Raw genomic sequence first — 17306 nt, 5'->3', positions numbered from 1 at the left:
TAACAAAAAGGGAAAGAATTCTGCTAGCTTCATTGTCATCACATCATTTAAACGCACAAAAAAGTTACACCTTCTGTAGGATAGTGCAGTGAAAGTTGCAAAATTATTACTTTCTCTGTACTTCATTTGATCAGCCTGTCAGGCCTTATCTACACCGTCAAAAATCTGAATCTTATTTCTTCTCTAAAACAGCACCATTTTTGGCAACAGTGTAATGTTAATGCAGACTGAGATCTTCAGCATGTTTCTCTTGAATTTCTTGCGTTATCTTATCCTAGAAAATTAGGAATCAAAGAACAGTAGAAACAGTTTGAGTAGGAAGGAACCCTTAAAGGTCCTCTAGTCCAACTCCCTTGCAATGAACAGGGACACCTGCAGCTTGATCAGGTTGCTCAGAGCCACGTCCAGCTGACCTTGAGTGTTTCCAGGGATGGGGCTTCCACCACATCTCAGGGCAACCTGTGCCAGTGCCTCATCACAAATACTGGGCTCCATTTGTTAACATCTCACAGGATCATCAAAGATGGATTTATCACATAAAGACCCCCTTGTAAACAAGACTTAAGATGCATCTTAAAGGAGCGATAACGGTGCTTGATAGCATGCCCCCTTGAGACTAAGCTTTCTATTGATTTCAGTGGGGCTGCATAAAAATAACTGCCAACAGAATTTGGCTTGGAAACTTTAAAAAAAGGAAAAAAAAGAAAAAGAAAAAAAAAAAAAGAAAAAAAGAAATCCTTAAGCCACAAGCAGCATGTGGTTCATTTTGCAATTACTTAGCTCACCGATATATCGATGATGAAAACAAACCTCCCCCACTCCCAGACCAAAAAGAAATTAAAGTAGGAAAAGCAAAATTGCCTACACAGACTAAATGACACACAAACAAACCAGAGCAGGAAAAACAGATTAATGAATCTTCTTTTCCGGGGTAAACAAAATGCTGGCTCTTTGCCAGGGAGGAACACATCGACATCAAGCAGGGGATGGCAGGCTGGTGCTTCTGGCAGCTGGTGAGGCTCCTGTAGGGCTGCGCACCGGGCGGACTCAGGCTGAGCCTTCACCCCATCACACACGAGTGGCAGTGAACTGTGGGCTGCAGGGACATACACAGGTCTCTGCTCCAGGCCTGGCGTGGCAGGAGGCTGCTTCCTCAGGGGATGTGCTGGAATACTGCCAGGATGGGAGAAGAACTCGGGCAAGGCGGAGCCTGATGCTTTGTGACATTCCCCACCGCTACTGCTCATCTGAGAGGGAGCAGCTTGAGCTGAGCTGGGCAGGCGATGCAACCCATTTGCTCATCAGGCCCCAGTGCTGGGGAGGCCAACATCTGCTTGTATGCTTCTTCTGTACCTGTGAGGCTTAGGGCATCTTAGCTGGTTGAAACGTGGAAAGTCTCCGTTCTCTTCAAGTCCTTCATGTTCTAGAACTGCCTTGCAGATTAATGCATTAAGACAGTAGTTCAAAAAGAGCTTTGCAGAGCACTCCCCCTTGCTAAATCTCAGTCACAGGGATTAATGCGGTGATTTGAATGCATGTGTTTATAGAGGCACACAACAGCAGCCCCAGTGCTGAGGAGGGAAGGTGGTTTCCAGCAGCTGACAAAAGTCAGAGGCCCATCTGAAACTTTGGTTTGCATTCACAGGACATTAGGTCTTCTCCTTGTGAAGCTTCTCTGCTAAAGGGCAAGTGAAATAGTTGCCCACTCATCAGCAAAATATAAGCAAACAAGGAAATATCCTCTCCAAATCTTAGGCAGTGTGCATGCTGACATCTTGCAGGGTATATTTGAGAGCACACACAACTTGAGATTTCTTGTATAGCATTAGTTATAACTAGGCCCCTAGCACAGTACCCACTGATGAGAACTGATGTTGCCTCTGCAGAAGATAAGAACCAGGGAGCTTAGCTGAACAGCATGGGAGAACTCTACCCACAGAGCAACAAACACACCCCAAGTGATAAGAAGGTACACAGCTATTTTATGCATCACACTGAGAATCATCACAGTGTAAATCAGCAGAATTGCTGGAGCTTATGATTTGCAGTTGAATAGGCCATTCAGTGGCTGGACAGTTTAAAGGCAACTCCAAAAGTAACTGAGGTTCTAACCATGTTTTTTCCTTATTTGTGTTTGTGTAAATAAAGAGAAAAGATTGCAGAGACAACCTGGCAACAGATCATAGATCCTCCAGGTATATCTTGTAACAAACGTGCTCGGTAACCAGCAAAAGAGCAGGTCTCCAAACTGAAAACAGGATACACTGAATTTCTCTGCAGTGCAGTTTTTCTGGTTCTGAAGGCACTGGACTACAGCTACTCAATTAGAAATCTAATTTTCTTTATTCCTTTAGAACAGAGAAATCCTGGGGCTTGTTACCTTCAAAGAAATAGAGACAGAGTCAATAAAATAATGAAATGTTTATATTGTCCAAGTATTTCCTTTGAAATAGTAGAATCATTATTTGAGAAAAATAATATAGCATCCAGCACTGGACTATTAATAACGCTGCATCTAAGGCAGAGAAGAAAACCATTATTTCTCTTCTGTCAAATCTGTTACAAACGAAAAAACTACGTTCAAAGTAGAAACACTTCAATATTTGTTCTTTCGATAATTAGGATGAAATTTTAACCTTTACTCTTCTGAAACCCTTAAAGAAACATCCATTTATCTGCATGTGAAATTAATATTGGAATGGTTTATTGATTCATATATAAATAATAAAGGCACAGACTAGCCCTGGAAATTTCTCTGTTTGCATTGATGCCTTGAGCTGGAAAAAAAAAAAGTCATTTAAAAGCAGTTTAGCCTTGAGAAAATGGGCAGTTATTGTGGGATTTGGCATTCTAGGGAAAAAAAAAAGGTTTTTATTGTATCCCACTTAAGAATGAAGATATATATATAGAATAGCTTGGTAGACATGATAACTGACAGCAATTATGTTAATTGAGGCACTGCTCAAGGGCAATAGAAACAGAAAAGCCTTCACAAGACATAAGGTTTAAAAAAAGACCAAAAAACAAAAAAATGCCGCACATGTAAACAATCTCTCAACTCTGAGCCAGAGCTTTCCTTACAGCAAATCACCATGAAAGCAGTGGTGGCAAATTCCTAGTCTACGGTCACTGAGACCGTGGCCTCAGGGTTTATCTTTGTGCAATAGCTTGTAATATTTAGCCTGCAAATTGGCAGCACTAAAATGGCAGTGAGTGGTCATTGGGTATCTTGCAGGTGATCTGGGTGATCGTACTATGCGTGTGCTCAGTGCAAATTTACTTCCCAGCCTCAGTGTTTAAACTCTGATCTCATGGCAAGTGCCATGATAAGATAATTTGTGGTAATCAGTGTTCCACAGGGAAAGTATAAACACCTCACAGCTATTAGGGGTTAAGTACAATGGTCGGTATGGTTGTGCACTTGCTGGATCCCTTATTTCTTCCTTCCTTGTCTCCACAGCTTGTTTAAGTACATCCATACTATTTTGAACTGCAACAGGTACATCTAGGTCTACCACACAGCTGAAATAATGACATAATCCACCACCTCATGCTTTTCCAGTCCATTTGCAGGATAACAACTGTTGTCAGAAAGGTTTAATAAGAACAGACTGCTGGATCACACTGATCAGCTTCACCCCTAATGAGGAGCATGAAGGAGCCCCATTTTGCTCCAGAGCATCCTTGGCAAATGGGGATTGTCAGTCTTCTGTAACAGATGGGAAAGTTCAGCTCCTCACAAGCACTGGTGTCCCCTAATACAATATTGTACTTTCCACAACTCTGAGAGAAGTCAATCACTGTGCTGCCATTTTTTTTTTTTTTTTTTAATAAAATCATAATGTTGAATGAGGAATTTCATCTGCAGCTGGATAAGAATACTTAAGAAAATGATCTGAGTTTTAATTGAGAGTATCCAGTCTTACCAGCCCTTCCTCTTCAACATTTCCTTCAAAATCAGGGCAATTCCCAAATAATACTGATGCTACAGATATTATATGTATGCTTATTTTTTCCTAGGAGTAACTGTTCTGTCAAATAGGATCATCATGTGTCATATTTAGTCTGTATCTTGAAGACCTCTTGGGGAACCTGGCAGACCTTTCCAGAGTCACTTGATGTACAGTCCTGTACAAAACGCCATTACGCTAGAGTGATAGAAAATTTTTTAAAGTAAGAGTATTAGGACATGACTTAAAATTAACTCTGCTGCTTTAGGGTCAGACTTTTCACACACACACACACAAAAGATTTCAGATGTAGTAAATTCAGCCCCTTATACAAAAGTTTCATCGTTTATCTAACATTTTGAATTAAGAATACACTTCAGGTGACTGACTTTGAAAAAATCTATATTGAAAGTTTTAAGTCTTGACTTTCTTGTTTAGGCAAAATTTCAAATTTTGGAATTGTCTATAGTGGAGCTGTAGGCCCAGACACTCATTTCTGCAGTGAAGGTTACTCAAGCTAATGAATGAATGGGAAAGTATAAACTGTACTGTTGGATACACCCATGTTTTCATCTCTACTTAATGAGAAGGAAAACTAAACTGCTAGGAGTGGTAGCATGCATTCCAAAGGTTGAGACAGAATAATATTTTAATGTTAATTCTTGTCAAATGTGGGGGAGTGTACTTTTACCAGTCCATCTGCAGCAAACATGATTCTAAGTAGGGGAATCCTTTACCTTTACCTAGATCCAGTGATGTTCGTATTAATAGGTGTTTCAAGGTGTGTCTAATTCCATCCTCTACCACCTCTGTTTTCAGTATGCAAACATAGCCTGATGTTTATATCCTCTACCTTGTGTAAGAGCTAGCATTTTGGCAGTAGGGTTCCTTACCTACACTCACTTTAGCACTTACTGATGCATTGCATGCATATTAATCACCTAGGGTGAGGGGAAAGAAAAGATTTGAAGATTACCTGTGAATAAGTACTGGGAATCAATTATACTTTTCAAAACTCTTGGAAGCTACACATTCAGCATGTAACATGGCATTGCCTAATAATATGAAATAAATTATCAAGCCAGAGCTTATATGAAGCAATTTTGTTATTTGTCATAGTCATCCCACAGGCCAGTTACCGCAGCTCTATTTTAAACAGTATAGAACATGTTTAGTCTGATATGTAGATTAGACTAATAGTAATAAGTTAGGGATCTGTATTTTCTGTAGTGGATTGTGATATTTTCTGTCTCAATTATTTTGGTAGGTCGCTGGGACACTACAAGGAAGTACTGTTCTCAGAAATCAGATTTCCACTAAATGTCACAAACCATACACCTAAATAAGAAATACCTATAGAGTACCTAAGTGTAACTTAAATATTTAGAGCCCCTAAAATGCCAATCATTCATTCATTAAATGTTTGCATACTCTGTTTGCATACTCTTTCAGAGACTCTTGTCATCCAGGAGAAAAACAGGTGCAAAGGTGATTCTTGCAGTGTATGTTGATGTCTCTGTAAGAGCTAGTTGAAGTTCCCCATGGAGAAGAAGCTGTCCAGGAGTGACTGAAGCAGTGGTAATACACTGAAAGATTTGGTAGGTCTCTGTCTCCCACAGAGCATGAAGGCTTGCATCTCTGACCAAGTCTCTTCCCTTTGTGCTATTCAGTAACATATGTTCAAAGAACTGAAGCTGAGTTGCATTTCCTCACTTGGAATATTCACAGATGGATATGGAATTCTTACAGTTGAGACCTTAAGTCTTCTCATTATTTTTGAGAACAAAAAACAGTTGGACAATAGGGACAGATGTTGAAGAAGGAAACTTGCTTGACCTCTGCTTGTTATCTAAAGGCTATTATGAGATGATGCCTTTTGCAGTGGTCTTCAAGGCCACTCCGAAGTGGAGAATTTTGGAATGTTGCTAAGATCCAGGCACCAGAATATGCTCAGTGTAATCACATTCCATTCCGGGATGTATCTGGACATGTATAGATCCCCCCTGAACTACATACTACAAAAAAAAACAAACAAACCAAAGTTCTCAAGGAGGTCTTTGTGAAAGAATAGTCACTGGATAGGAACCTAGGAGCACAACCTGGCTCCAGGACAGTGCAAATGTTGCTCTCCTACATCACACAAAACTATGCTGTAGGTGGGCTGAGCAGCCAAAGGCTTGACTTATGCTCTATCAGAAATTGAATTCAAGAAAGTTCATACCACATCCCGCTGACATTAGGAGAAGATACTTACGGATAGCTGTGTTTCTCCAGAGCTATTTCAAAGACTAAAGCAATTTTCCTTCAAGGATGTCGGTACCGTAAGATCCACAAGGTGCTATTTTGTCTCCTCTAAGCCTACAGTAAAGACAGTCACGACAGATGACAAGCAGCTGAATGGTTTTTCTTGGGCAACATACACACTGCCTGTGATTTAAGTAGACCAAGGTCAGGGAGTGTACTGCTACTAGCATTCCTTGAAATAAGGAGAAGTGACCATGGAGAAACACACACTGATGCTGGTTCTCAGATGTAATGTAAGGCAGCCTCCCTCAGTCAGTGTGAGAGGGGAGAATGGATACATATAATATTTTGCCACTGTTTTGCACAACACTACAAGCAAGCAAACGTAAGAAATAAGCTGTTTGTAAAAGTATTTACAAGGAGAGTGGTTAGGCCCTGGAACGGGCTGCCCAGGGAGGTTGTGGATGCCCCGTCCTTGGACGTGTTTAAGGCCAGGTTGGACGGGGTCCTGGGCAACCTGATCTGAATGTGTATGTTTGGTGGCCCTGCTAGGCAGGGGGGTTGGAACTACATGATCCTTGGGGTCCCTTCCAACCCGGGTGATTCTGTGTATAAAATGGCTTTGCATTTGACTGGAAAGCTCTGTTTGAAAAGTATTGTTGGCTGGATGGGTAATAAGATGGTGTTCTGCAGTGCTTTTCTACTAATACTTTCTTTGTGAAAATATGCTTATTATACCTTTAGTCAGATGAGGTGAGATGCTGCAGTACCTTACAGGGTGGGCATATAATTAAAATGATTTTTTGGTCAAGTAAAAGAGATAGTATAGAGATAGGATTTATATTCTTCTGCTCCAAGATGAAGAATTGCTGAACAGAAAGGGAGTGAAATCTATGTGGGCTTCCATGAAGTGAAGGTTAGCCACAATGGCATAGGGTTGCAGAAAAGCAAATAGATACAAATGCATAAAATCAAAGGATTATTTGTAAGGTGGAAACCACTCCTGCTCCGCCTCATAAAAGAGGACTAAATGGTCATTAAAAGGTCCCTTCCAACCCAACCATTCTATGATTCTGTGGCTTATATGGACACTTCAGGAGCAACAAGATGATCCTACTGTAGTGACAGACAATTACAGTCACTTTCAGAGAAAGAAAGTGAGTTTGCTGCAACGAGATGGGGTTTTGTCCTTTTAAAACAAAGTTGTATTAATATGCTTCTCCAACTGTGCCCCAAACACAAAGGTAACTATAACAATATCAGCCCACTTAGTGGTAGATGTGGCCAGGAGAACAACATATTGTCTGAGTTTCACTCCAATTAACTTTAAATGTGGCACTTGCACAGTCATTCACCTGCTGTTGGGATGACAGCTTTATAAACTGAAATTAAAAATTAAGACCATATTCCATTCCTCGTTGTTTCCTTCCCCTTTATAATAGAGATTTCTTTACTGTTAAGAAAAGATTTAAAATAATTTCATGGATTGTCAGGGGCAATCTATGTGTTAAAACAAAAGAAAGTAAGTATGGGCATAGCAGATTTACTTAGAGAAAGCATGCTTGACTTAAGAGAAAGTGATTTTCATATAAACAACACCCAAGCCGCCATCTTTAGAGAAAAAAAGGTACAGAAATACTTTACTCCTTTCATAAATAATGTATTTTATTGCATATGGCTATTAAGGAGAGCATCCATGATCAATACAGACTAAATACAATACACTACTCTAGTTCCATTTATTCTGGTCTCCAGCAGCATCACATTTATCCTTATATACAGCGTGTACATTGGAAGACACAGCAAGATAAGTTAAGTCTCTTGTCATATCACAATAGCAAGAAATATATTTAACATCTTGATATCCAGAAACAATACGTACCCAAAAAGAAAACACTGCTTAATAACTGTTAAGGTTATATAGCAAAAAATATTTTAAATTTAAGGTAAGTCAGGCAAAATGTACAAAGACCCAATATACATTGTGAAGTTTAGCAAACAAAACATTTATACATTTTGGTTCCATTCTGTAAACTAAATTAAGAATGTAAGTATTGCATATGCCTTTGTGAAATCTACAGGATAGAGAAGAACTGACTACATTGTCAAGTTTTCGTTTTGAAGTTGATGTATGTATTTTAGCCATTTACTTTAGTGCCATGATTTCCTAATTGGTACAGGGGGCTACTTCAAAATAGATCAAAATATTGTATTCAGCAGGTACCACACTCAGCGCTATGGGGAGGTTCAGAGAGAAAATGTCAACAATATTATTTGTATTTTCAGTTCCAGAATTGAACGAGCAGCATTTTAGAATGTTTTAGAACTATTTTTAGCATTATTATTATCAAAAAAAAACCAACACTCAGATTAGATATTTAAATTGATTTTAGATCTAATGTTGTATTAGCCTATGCATTGCTGTGATTTAAAATCTCCCAAAATTACGATGTAAATAATGTCATGGGGTAGGGAAGGAAATTGTTTACATTCATCTTTGTCTTGTAATACAATCCTCGGTTCTAAAAAGTCACCATGTAAGCAGGAAGATCACATTGTCATTTGTTACATTTGTAAGACATTGACTCTTATCTTCCTCAGCAAAAAAAAAAAAATCCCAAAAGATAATGCATTATTAATAATGATGTACAGGCCCCACCTAGCACAATGATTAAAAAAATGTCTCACATAACTCAAATAACTTAGTAATACTTACATGTCTATCAGAGCAGGCACTGGGGAGGTACCATTAAAATGTATACAAACTCTTCAACAAATTTATCAAAGGAGAAACAAGGTGGCACAACATTCTGCTAGTCTGGTACATCAGTTGTATATGATGTTTGTGACATCATATAGGGATGCTGCCACATCACTTGTGTTTTCAAACTACTGAAAATGTGATGAACAAGTAGTCTTGAAAAAACTCTGGATAAGCAACTGCAACGTTTCTTCTTTCCCTGTAATAATGCCTGTAGCTGCAATGATGCTCTTCCAGTAGAAGGCAGATTTCAGGACTTTCTAGATGGCAAGATAATACTGTGTTAATATTAGTGTTTGAACCTGTCCAGTACCCACTATCATCCCTGCATTCCTAGCATGCCTACCTAGATTTTTGGTTACAAGAAACGCATCTAAGAACAGGGTTAGCTGACAAAAGTGAGCTTGTAGATAGGAAAAAAGGCTTTTGCAATCTGAAGTACCTACATCAACACCTACATAGAGAAAATTAAACAAGTGTGTCAAAGGTAAAGAGAGATAACCCCCAATACAGTCTGATTCTTTTAACTTACATCGCTTCGGTTACATGTTTTTATTTTCACGTTTTCGACCCCTCTGAATTCTCTGTCCCAGTCCAATCCACAGAGTTCCATCCCATGTTAGATTTCCCAGTGCCCTCACCAGGCTCCATCCCAGAATCAGACACCGCAGCTCGTGATGGAGGAGCAGGTAGCAGCTGCATGCGTTACGAGTTCAGTAAGGCTGGCGACCGCTCTTGAGAGACTCAGCATAGAGATAAAGGAGGTCCTGTCGTACACTAACACCGCAAATCCGGCTTTACTTTGAACTGAGGTAGGTAGTACTGTGATAGGCTTGAAATTATGCCAGTAAATACCAGATCTGACTGCTTCAGCAGGTGCCACAGAATCCCCCAATATGTCGAAGGATAAATATAGTTTGTCTTTGCAGAAAAAGGAAATGAAGGCATTGGCCATTAATTAAACAGGCCGGCAGAAAAGTTCCTACTGTCTAAAGAACATCTTCATCTTCTGTCAAAACAGCAGCAAAATGATAATGTAGATGCCATTGACAGGACATGAGTTGGGCAGGTTGCTTTCCCTTCCTCGCTGATTTGCTATAGGGCTTAGTTCACAACAGTTTGAAAGTTAAGTAACTGTCCAGACCAACAATGACAACAACAAAAAGTAAACCTTAAGCAGCTTCAATTAAAAAACAAACAAAACGAAACAACAGAAAACCGTATATGCCGAGCAGCTTCTTTGAATGTTGTACTCTTTGAGGTCATGGTGATAAAACTAACTCCTTCACTCTGAAAAGGAAAATGACAAAGAGTCAGTGACAGCTGCAACAAGAATCATACAAATGATTAAAACAGCATAAAAAATACCTTACAGAGAGTATTCAGGATGGGCTCGCATGGAAAAAAAGCTACGTAATAACTGCTTTTCAATTTGCACACATAGTAAGGCATTACAGAGGCAACAAAGAGAGCTCTTTCCAATCCCACACCAAGTTCTTAGTGTCCAACTTCCTCATTGTGGCTCTTCAAGCCAGCAAGCCCCAGCAGAACCAGTTAGAAAACCTAATATGAAATGCCCCCACTTCAAGTTGTGATCCTCACTGTTCTATACCACTGTTAAGAAAGGGGTCTTGTAGAAAGCAGATATCAACTACAGTAGTGTTTTAGCTGTTTGGCTGCTATTGAAAGCTATCCATTTACAGATACTAAAAGAGTTTCTTAAGACCATATGGATTTAAGGGAAAGAGTCTTCCAAAAACGTAAACAAAGAAAGGCCCATCTTGTAATCTAGTTATTTGGTTTACTAAATAACTATTATTCCAGAAAAATGAGCATGCTAGCATTTGGAAGGAATCCTCTTCGGATTACTGTTTACAAAGCTGCTTTAAACATCTAAGGTGAATTGTGCAGTATCACAGAAACTAATTTATGAATTGTCAATCTTGTTTTAAAGAACCCAGCTGACTTTTTTTTTCTTTTTTTTTTTTTTTCTTTTTTTTTTTTAACTGCAAAAAAAGGAATGGACAGGATGTGCCACTGCCAGAGGGATAACAGCATAAAGGTGGTTTGTTAACATGTTCATTAAAAATCAAATTTCTTCAATAAGTTTTTTATTACATAGATTTCCCCAGTTTGGTATAACATTTGGAAAGCAGCAACACAAAAACAGCAGTGACCAAAAAACCAAGACCATACATTTTACATAGCAAAACGCTGACACTTTGTTTTGGAAGGTGATAGCTCTGGTAATAGCCCCATACAAACCTAAGCTGCAACATTACATTCCTCATTCTTGCTATTAATAGTGTCTAGTTTATCTAGTGATTTACAGCAATTTTGATGTTTGTATGTTGCTATCCCAAGTTTACAAATTAAGTAAAAACTTCAGTTTGTATATGTATTACAAAAGTTTTTCCAGAAATTGAAATGATTTTGAATTCTTTGGGTACTAACACTGCTACACTGCTACTTAGAAAAGCTATAATACTTTAATTTCAACTGCACAGATACAAGTATTTGCATTGGGATCGCTGTGAATTCTATATGAAACCTGGAAGTTAAAGTAAGCGTAGTGTTTGTCTGTGCAAGTTTTATCACACACGAGCTTCTGATAAACCAATATAAAGTCTCTTCGACTCAACACAAAAAACACAGGTTGACATATCTTGGCAAATATATGAGAATTGCTAAATTGCTATTGAATCCCTCAGAGCCAAGGTTTACTTAAGAAGTAAGTCCTGTCTAAGTCAATCGGAGCTGCTCTATGATCAGGTACTTAGGATGTTACTTTGGATTTAGTGTAGTGACGCACACTGAGATGAATTAATAGCTTGCCAAGAACAAAAAGAAAGCATCTCACTGTCCACATCCATTATCATTTATTTGGTGCCACTTTTCCTATCTAACACCAAGTAAATCTAGCCATTCTAACATCATGAAATGACACTTTTTTTTCCCTTCTCAAATTAATAACCTGAGTTGGTTTATGATGCAACTAAGGGAACTTCAAAACTGCCAGTAGGACTAAAGGTACTATTTGAATGCACAGTATGAAGTAGGAGCTGAGATGGAAAGAGGAGGATGCGGAAAACTTGGAAGGAGAGTAAGATTCCTCACTTTTGCTGTTTGCAAACTGTAAATCCAACCACTATGGGTACTGAGGATCCCATGACATGAAATCATACCCTAATGGATTTTGTAAACTTTAAATGTGGAGTTGGAAATTAAAAAACAAATAAACATACACACACACACATATATATACACCCACCAAAGAAAAATCACCTGGATTAGTAATCATCATCCAGCAAGTCTGGTAGGGAGAACAAGTGTCAGGATGGCTTGCTCTCAGAAGACAGCAGAGAACCCTCTTTTGAGGTGCCTAACACACCACTTTGTTCCGACTTTTATTCAGGGAAGAAGGATGCACATGCATCTGCATCATGAAGGCATACAAGTGAGTGCTTCAAGAGTGAGTGCTCGTGGGGAGGTGCAGGCTGGATATTAGGAAAAATTTCTTCTCAGAAAGAGTGGTAATGCATTGGAACAGGGAGGTGATGGAGTCACTGTCCTTGGAAGTGTTCAATAAAAAGATGCCACACCGAGTGAGGTCATAGGCATGGGCTGATAGTTCCACTAGATGATCTTACTGGTCTTTCCAACCTTAATGATTTTATGATTTTAAGATACACGTTGCTTCCGTGTTACTGCTTTCCTCCAACTGAAAACCAACTCAATAGCTAAATTTAGGTTATCACTGCATTAGAGTAATAGCTAGAGCCAAATGAAGTTAATAACTCATTTAAATGGGAAAGTAGAGGAGGAGATTTCTGTACACGAAAAGATAACAAGCAAATATGTTTAAAGAAGTATGTCCACCTATGGTGACCACTAGGGAGGATTATTAGTTATTGAGTCTGACACTGCTCTTATAGCACAAGTACTTTCCAGACATAAACTGGAGTGGGTGAGGTAGCTTGTGCTCCACAGGTTCCTCAAACCTGGTTTATGGGGTTTTGTAAGAGAACAACAGGGACTGTGGGTCTAAGCTTTACAGCCCAGAATGCAATCAACACATCACCCAAAGACACTATAATGCTAGTCTATAACCCTAGAATTAACCCCAAAGTCATCTTCATTAATCATAAATGGCTTGCATTGGAAGGATATCAAGGACCATCCAGCTCCAACCACTCTGCCCAGGGCCCTATCCACCCTGCCCCTCAAATCCAATGCCTCCAAGGAATGGGGCACTCACAGCTTCTCTGGGCAACCTGTTCCAGTGCCTCACCACTCTCTGAGTAAAGAATTTTCCCCTAATATCTAAGTCAAAGCTCTCCTCTAACGAAACAATAACTAGTATTATGCTGCGACACACACAACAGCAAGTGTCAGCTTCAGAGGAAGCCTACTAGCAAGCAGAAAGTCCTGACTTCTACACTAAAATATTCTTTTGTTTCTTTGTTGATATTTTTAAGTATGTCAATATCACTGTTGTTTGTTTTTGTTAAATTCAGTCATTAATATCTCCCCTTTTTTCAAGTCCCAGATCAACACTGCACTTAAATCTATCACTACAAGTTAAACCTGTACACATTGTCTTTATCCAGGGACTAAACAAAATTCCTAAAGGACACAAATATATTATTTGATAACCTCATTCCCCTGGGCACGCACAAATCAAATACAAAGTGCAGCACTGCTTCAATGCTGAAGTTCCCTCTTGGTTCTGGGCTTTATTAAAAAAAAACAAAAAACAAATAAAAAAAAACCTCCCTGTTTGCTGCTGAAATTTCCAGACCTACTTCACATCATATGATTCCACCATTGCTTTCTGGGGAATAAATCAGATAATAAACACACATACAAATTGCTAGGAAACAAGCAAATGCTTGAAGATTTGCTAAGTAAACTGTGAAGAGAATACACTAGCTGATCAATTAAATATCTCTTTTGCTTATATTTTCAAAGCCAGTAAGCAATGAATAAAATTTTTCTAAATTCCTAAAAATGATTCTCTTCTGCTGGCAAGCACAAGGACGGAGCTATTCACATGGCTGATGGCTCAACATAGTGTAGGCTATTCACTGCCTGTCAATTTATTCGAGTGGCAGCGCGACCATCCGAGTGGGTAGAGTGCGGGGTGGGGAGCCCATGGCACTGCCACAGACCCAAACCATGACTCGAGGTAAACAGCTCCCTGGCTTTATCCCTTTGTTCCCCCTTCCCCACATTGCCTGCCAAATCGATTAAGGCTCTGATCCTGCTAACTATTTTTTCCCAGAAGAGCAATCCTATTGATATAACTGAATCCCAAGGTTAACAGCAGGAGTGTTTGTAGGCTTTGGGCCATGCCATTAGATGGCACAGCCCAAGGACCCAGATCCCACCTGCAAAACACACAGGATGAACCACTCCTTACCTAGCTCTGACTCTCATTAAGCGATTTAGCGAGTAACATATATAATAAAAAGCCCAGAAGCAACCTTGCTAAGACAGCAGAACAGCTCATCTGCCTCCACTACTTCTTCCAGAGAATTCAGTGAGACTGCTCCAATTAAGTAAAGCAAAGCTTGGTCATCATCACAAGTAAAGCTTTCAGTCGGAGTTAAATCCTTGCCACAATAATATCTCACAGGAAAACACAAAGCAGTATGCTCTAACAGATTACGAAGTCCATGAATAACAGCAATCCGAAGTGAAGAGCTTCCACACTCAATTGGAAAACAAAACAAAACAAACAAACAAACACAAGATAAATAAATCATGAAATTAAAAAGCCATATAATAATTATTTCATTTAAACAAGACATGGTTCGTCATGTTTATCTACTCCCTTTTGGTACATAAGTCCACAAAGGAACAGCACACAATGTTATTTAGATATGCTTTTGTTGTTTTATGAATTTAGAAAAGCAAGCATTGGGACAATGCAAACTAATCGTGACTGATAATGAAAATTACCGCATTTCTTTGAAGTTGCAAAGTGGGGATGTTGTGGCCACAGTTATCTCTAATAACTGAAGCTTTACAGTACTCTTCTCTCTTGAGTGACACAGCTAAAAAACATAACGTATTGAGTTCTATTATGATTAACATGGAGAAAGATGATATCTTTTAACGTAGGAAACAAAACACTAGATTAGAAAAAGATGCCGCATGCTAGCAGTTGCAAATACTGTTTTTGTTCTCCTAGCATACACACAAGAGGCTGAAATATTCATCTGATCTGTGCAAAAATCCACACAATTTGAATGTCAACTTTTATCCAAAGCTACTAACAAAACCAAAGACATTTGTATTTGATACCATCTAGTTACAAGAATAGCAATTACTTTACTTGTAATTTCACTAGCAGCTGAGTGTAAAGTTAAAGTGCAGATGACAGCGAGGGCTACACTTAGTTGATTTCAGAATTTGATATAATTTGTCGCTCATATCATTTTGTCAAAGTTCTTACAGATTTTGTAATACGAATAACTAAAACATTAAAATGCAATTATGTGGAAAATAAAGGATTAAACTTACAAATGTCATTATAATGAATTTATAACTAGAGTGTGGTCCAGAAATACATTTCCCACATAAATTATAATAAAAATAGGCGCTTCACATTTAAAATTAAGAGAGTAGACATTCATTTTTCCAGGAAAAATTTAATACATTTGCAATCATACCTCTTAATTTTGGACCTACAGACATTGTATAGTATTAAACAAGTTCATATAGATGTGATTTAGACCCGTAATTACGAATAAAAGTAATTAAACAAAAAACAAAACAAAACAAAACAAACCGTTAACATAGTACTATCTGAAATTTGTTCAGTTATTCCCTCTCTTGCAACTTGAGTATACAACTGCTTAAAAATGTTAAATGAAATTTAAAAAAACCAAAAACAATCTTCTCTGAGCAAACAAAACATTAGAAAAAATGTTTAGTCCTTTTCAGCTTCCACTGGCAAGTTTGTAAGAGGGACTCAGACAGAAAGAAGCAGATGTGGAAACTACGTAGGAAATGTGCTACTAAAAAGAACAGTTTGTGGCGGTCAGCCAAAGAGCCACTCTGCAGTTTACCAGTATAGGATTTAGCCATCATGGAAAAAGGAGTCATGTTCTTGTTTGATGACCGTTACCAGCGACTGTAACTGCCTCCCACCTCACAAACCATCATGCTGTTCCTTTATCAATGCAGATGTAAAACCAGAACACTGGAAACAAAGCTTCAATTAGGTTGTTGGCTTGATTTTTTATAGCTTCTTTGGCCACATCAAAGAGAGATTGCAGCTCTCCCCAGGAAAAAAAACCAAACTGATGGCAATGAGTAAGTTCTAGCAGCATCATTTTGAATATAAAGTGAGGCTGGAAGCTTCTTATTAGAGATGATTTTTGCAAAACAACATGCTCACCACCTTAAAATATTGGTAGGACAAGGAAGGACGGGATTGGTGATTAATGCACTGGACTACCTACCAAGCCCATCTTAAGAGATGCGACAGATATGCATGTCTACGCCTTACAGCGCACACTAGATGATATTCATCTCAGCTAACTACTGGCATCCCCAGTGCATACCTCTACACCTCTGACCTACTCACTCTGTGAAGAGCTAGAACGACTCGTTCCTTATAGTTTAGGAGAAGAAACAGGCAATTCTAAGCAGCATTTCACCTGGTTTATTTCAGACTAAGCTCAGATGAGTAAGAGTTATGAAAAATTTTCCAAGTCTTTGAGGTGCATGATTTTCTATTCATATTACAAGCAAAGACCAAATCCTCTTCTATACTGATCAGCAGTCATTAGCAAGGGCAACAATGTCTTACAGGAAAGACCCTTCATAACTAGAGCTTGATATTCTCACACATCAAAATGCTGTTGGCATTGGTAGACCTCACTCATGCAAGCAACGGTGAGAAAAAGAAAGATGAAGTGGACTTCAGGCTAGAGCCACTAGCAAGAACATGACTGACATTTCAAACACCAGCAGTCAACATTGAATTCTGACCGCTTCTTCTAAGCCACTGCGTTACCTCCATGACTAAACACACAATGGTAAAGTGCTCTCAAAGACAGAAAAGTATACTTTTTCTCCCTCGCTTGGGAGAAAAAGCAATCTTTTCCAGTGATTAAATTGAAGAATTATTCATATTAAATATTTAAATATTCATGGGAACAGGGATAAGGACTCACGCAAATTGTGGGAAGTTGTGTTCACTCTCTCTTTCCACTACAACAGATATCTAATTATTCTATTAAAGCAGCTTCAGTAAGAAAGAATGAGAGCACTCTACTGAAGAATATATGGCTAAGATGTGCTAAGGACTATGGGAGTGGGGAAAGAGAAACGTGATT

At 38.8% G+C, this 17306-nt stretch overlaps 1 protein-coding gene across 1 annotated transcript in view; it reads right to left on the bottom strand.

Moving 5' to 3' along the window:
* Window positions 1–7838: 7838 nt before the first annotated feature.
* The window catches only part of IRS2 (insulin receptor substrate 2), a 30110-nt gene continuing 20642 nt past the window's right edge, over window positions 7839–17306 (bottom strand). Inside the window, 1 exon segment of the mRNA XM_042867261.1 lies at window positions 7839–10245. Coding sequence (XP_042723195.1) covers window positions 10241–10245 — 5 coding nt within the window. The 3' untranslated portion in view covers window positions 7839–10240.

Source organism: Lagopus leucura, unplaced genomic scaffold (assembly GCF_019238085.1).
Source record: "Lagopus leucura isolate 7727_CA_CO unplaced genomic scaffold, USGS_WTPT01 Super-Scaffold_100001, whole genome shotgun sequence".
NCBI lineage: Eukaryota > Metazoa > Chordata > Aves > Galliformes > Phasianidae > Lagopus > Lagopus leucura.
The sequence above is the reverse complement of the archived record's forward strand: the minus strand, read 5'-3'. Positions and strand labels throughout refer to the sequence as shown.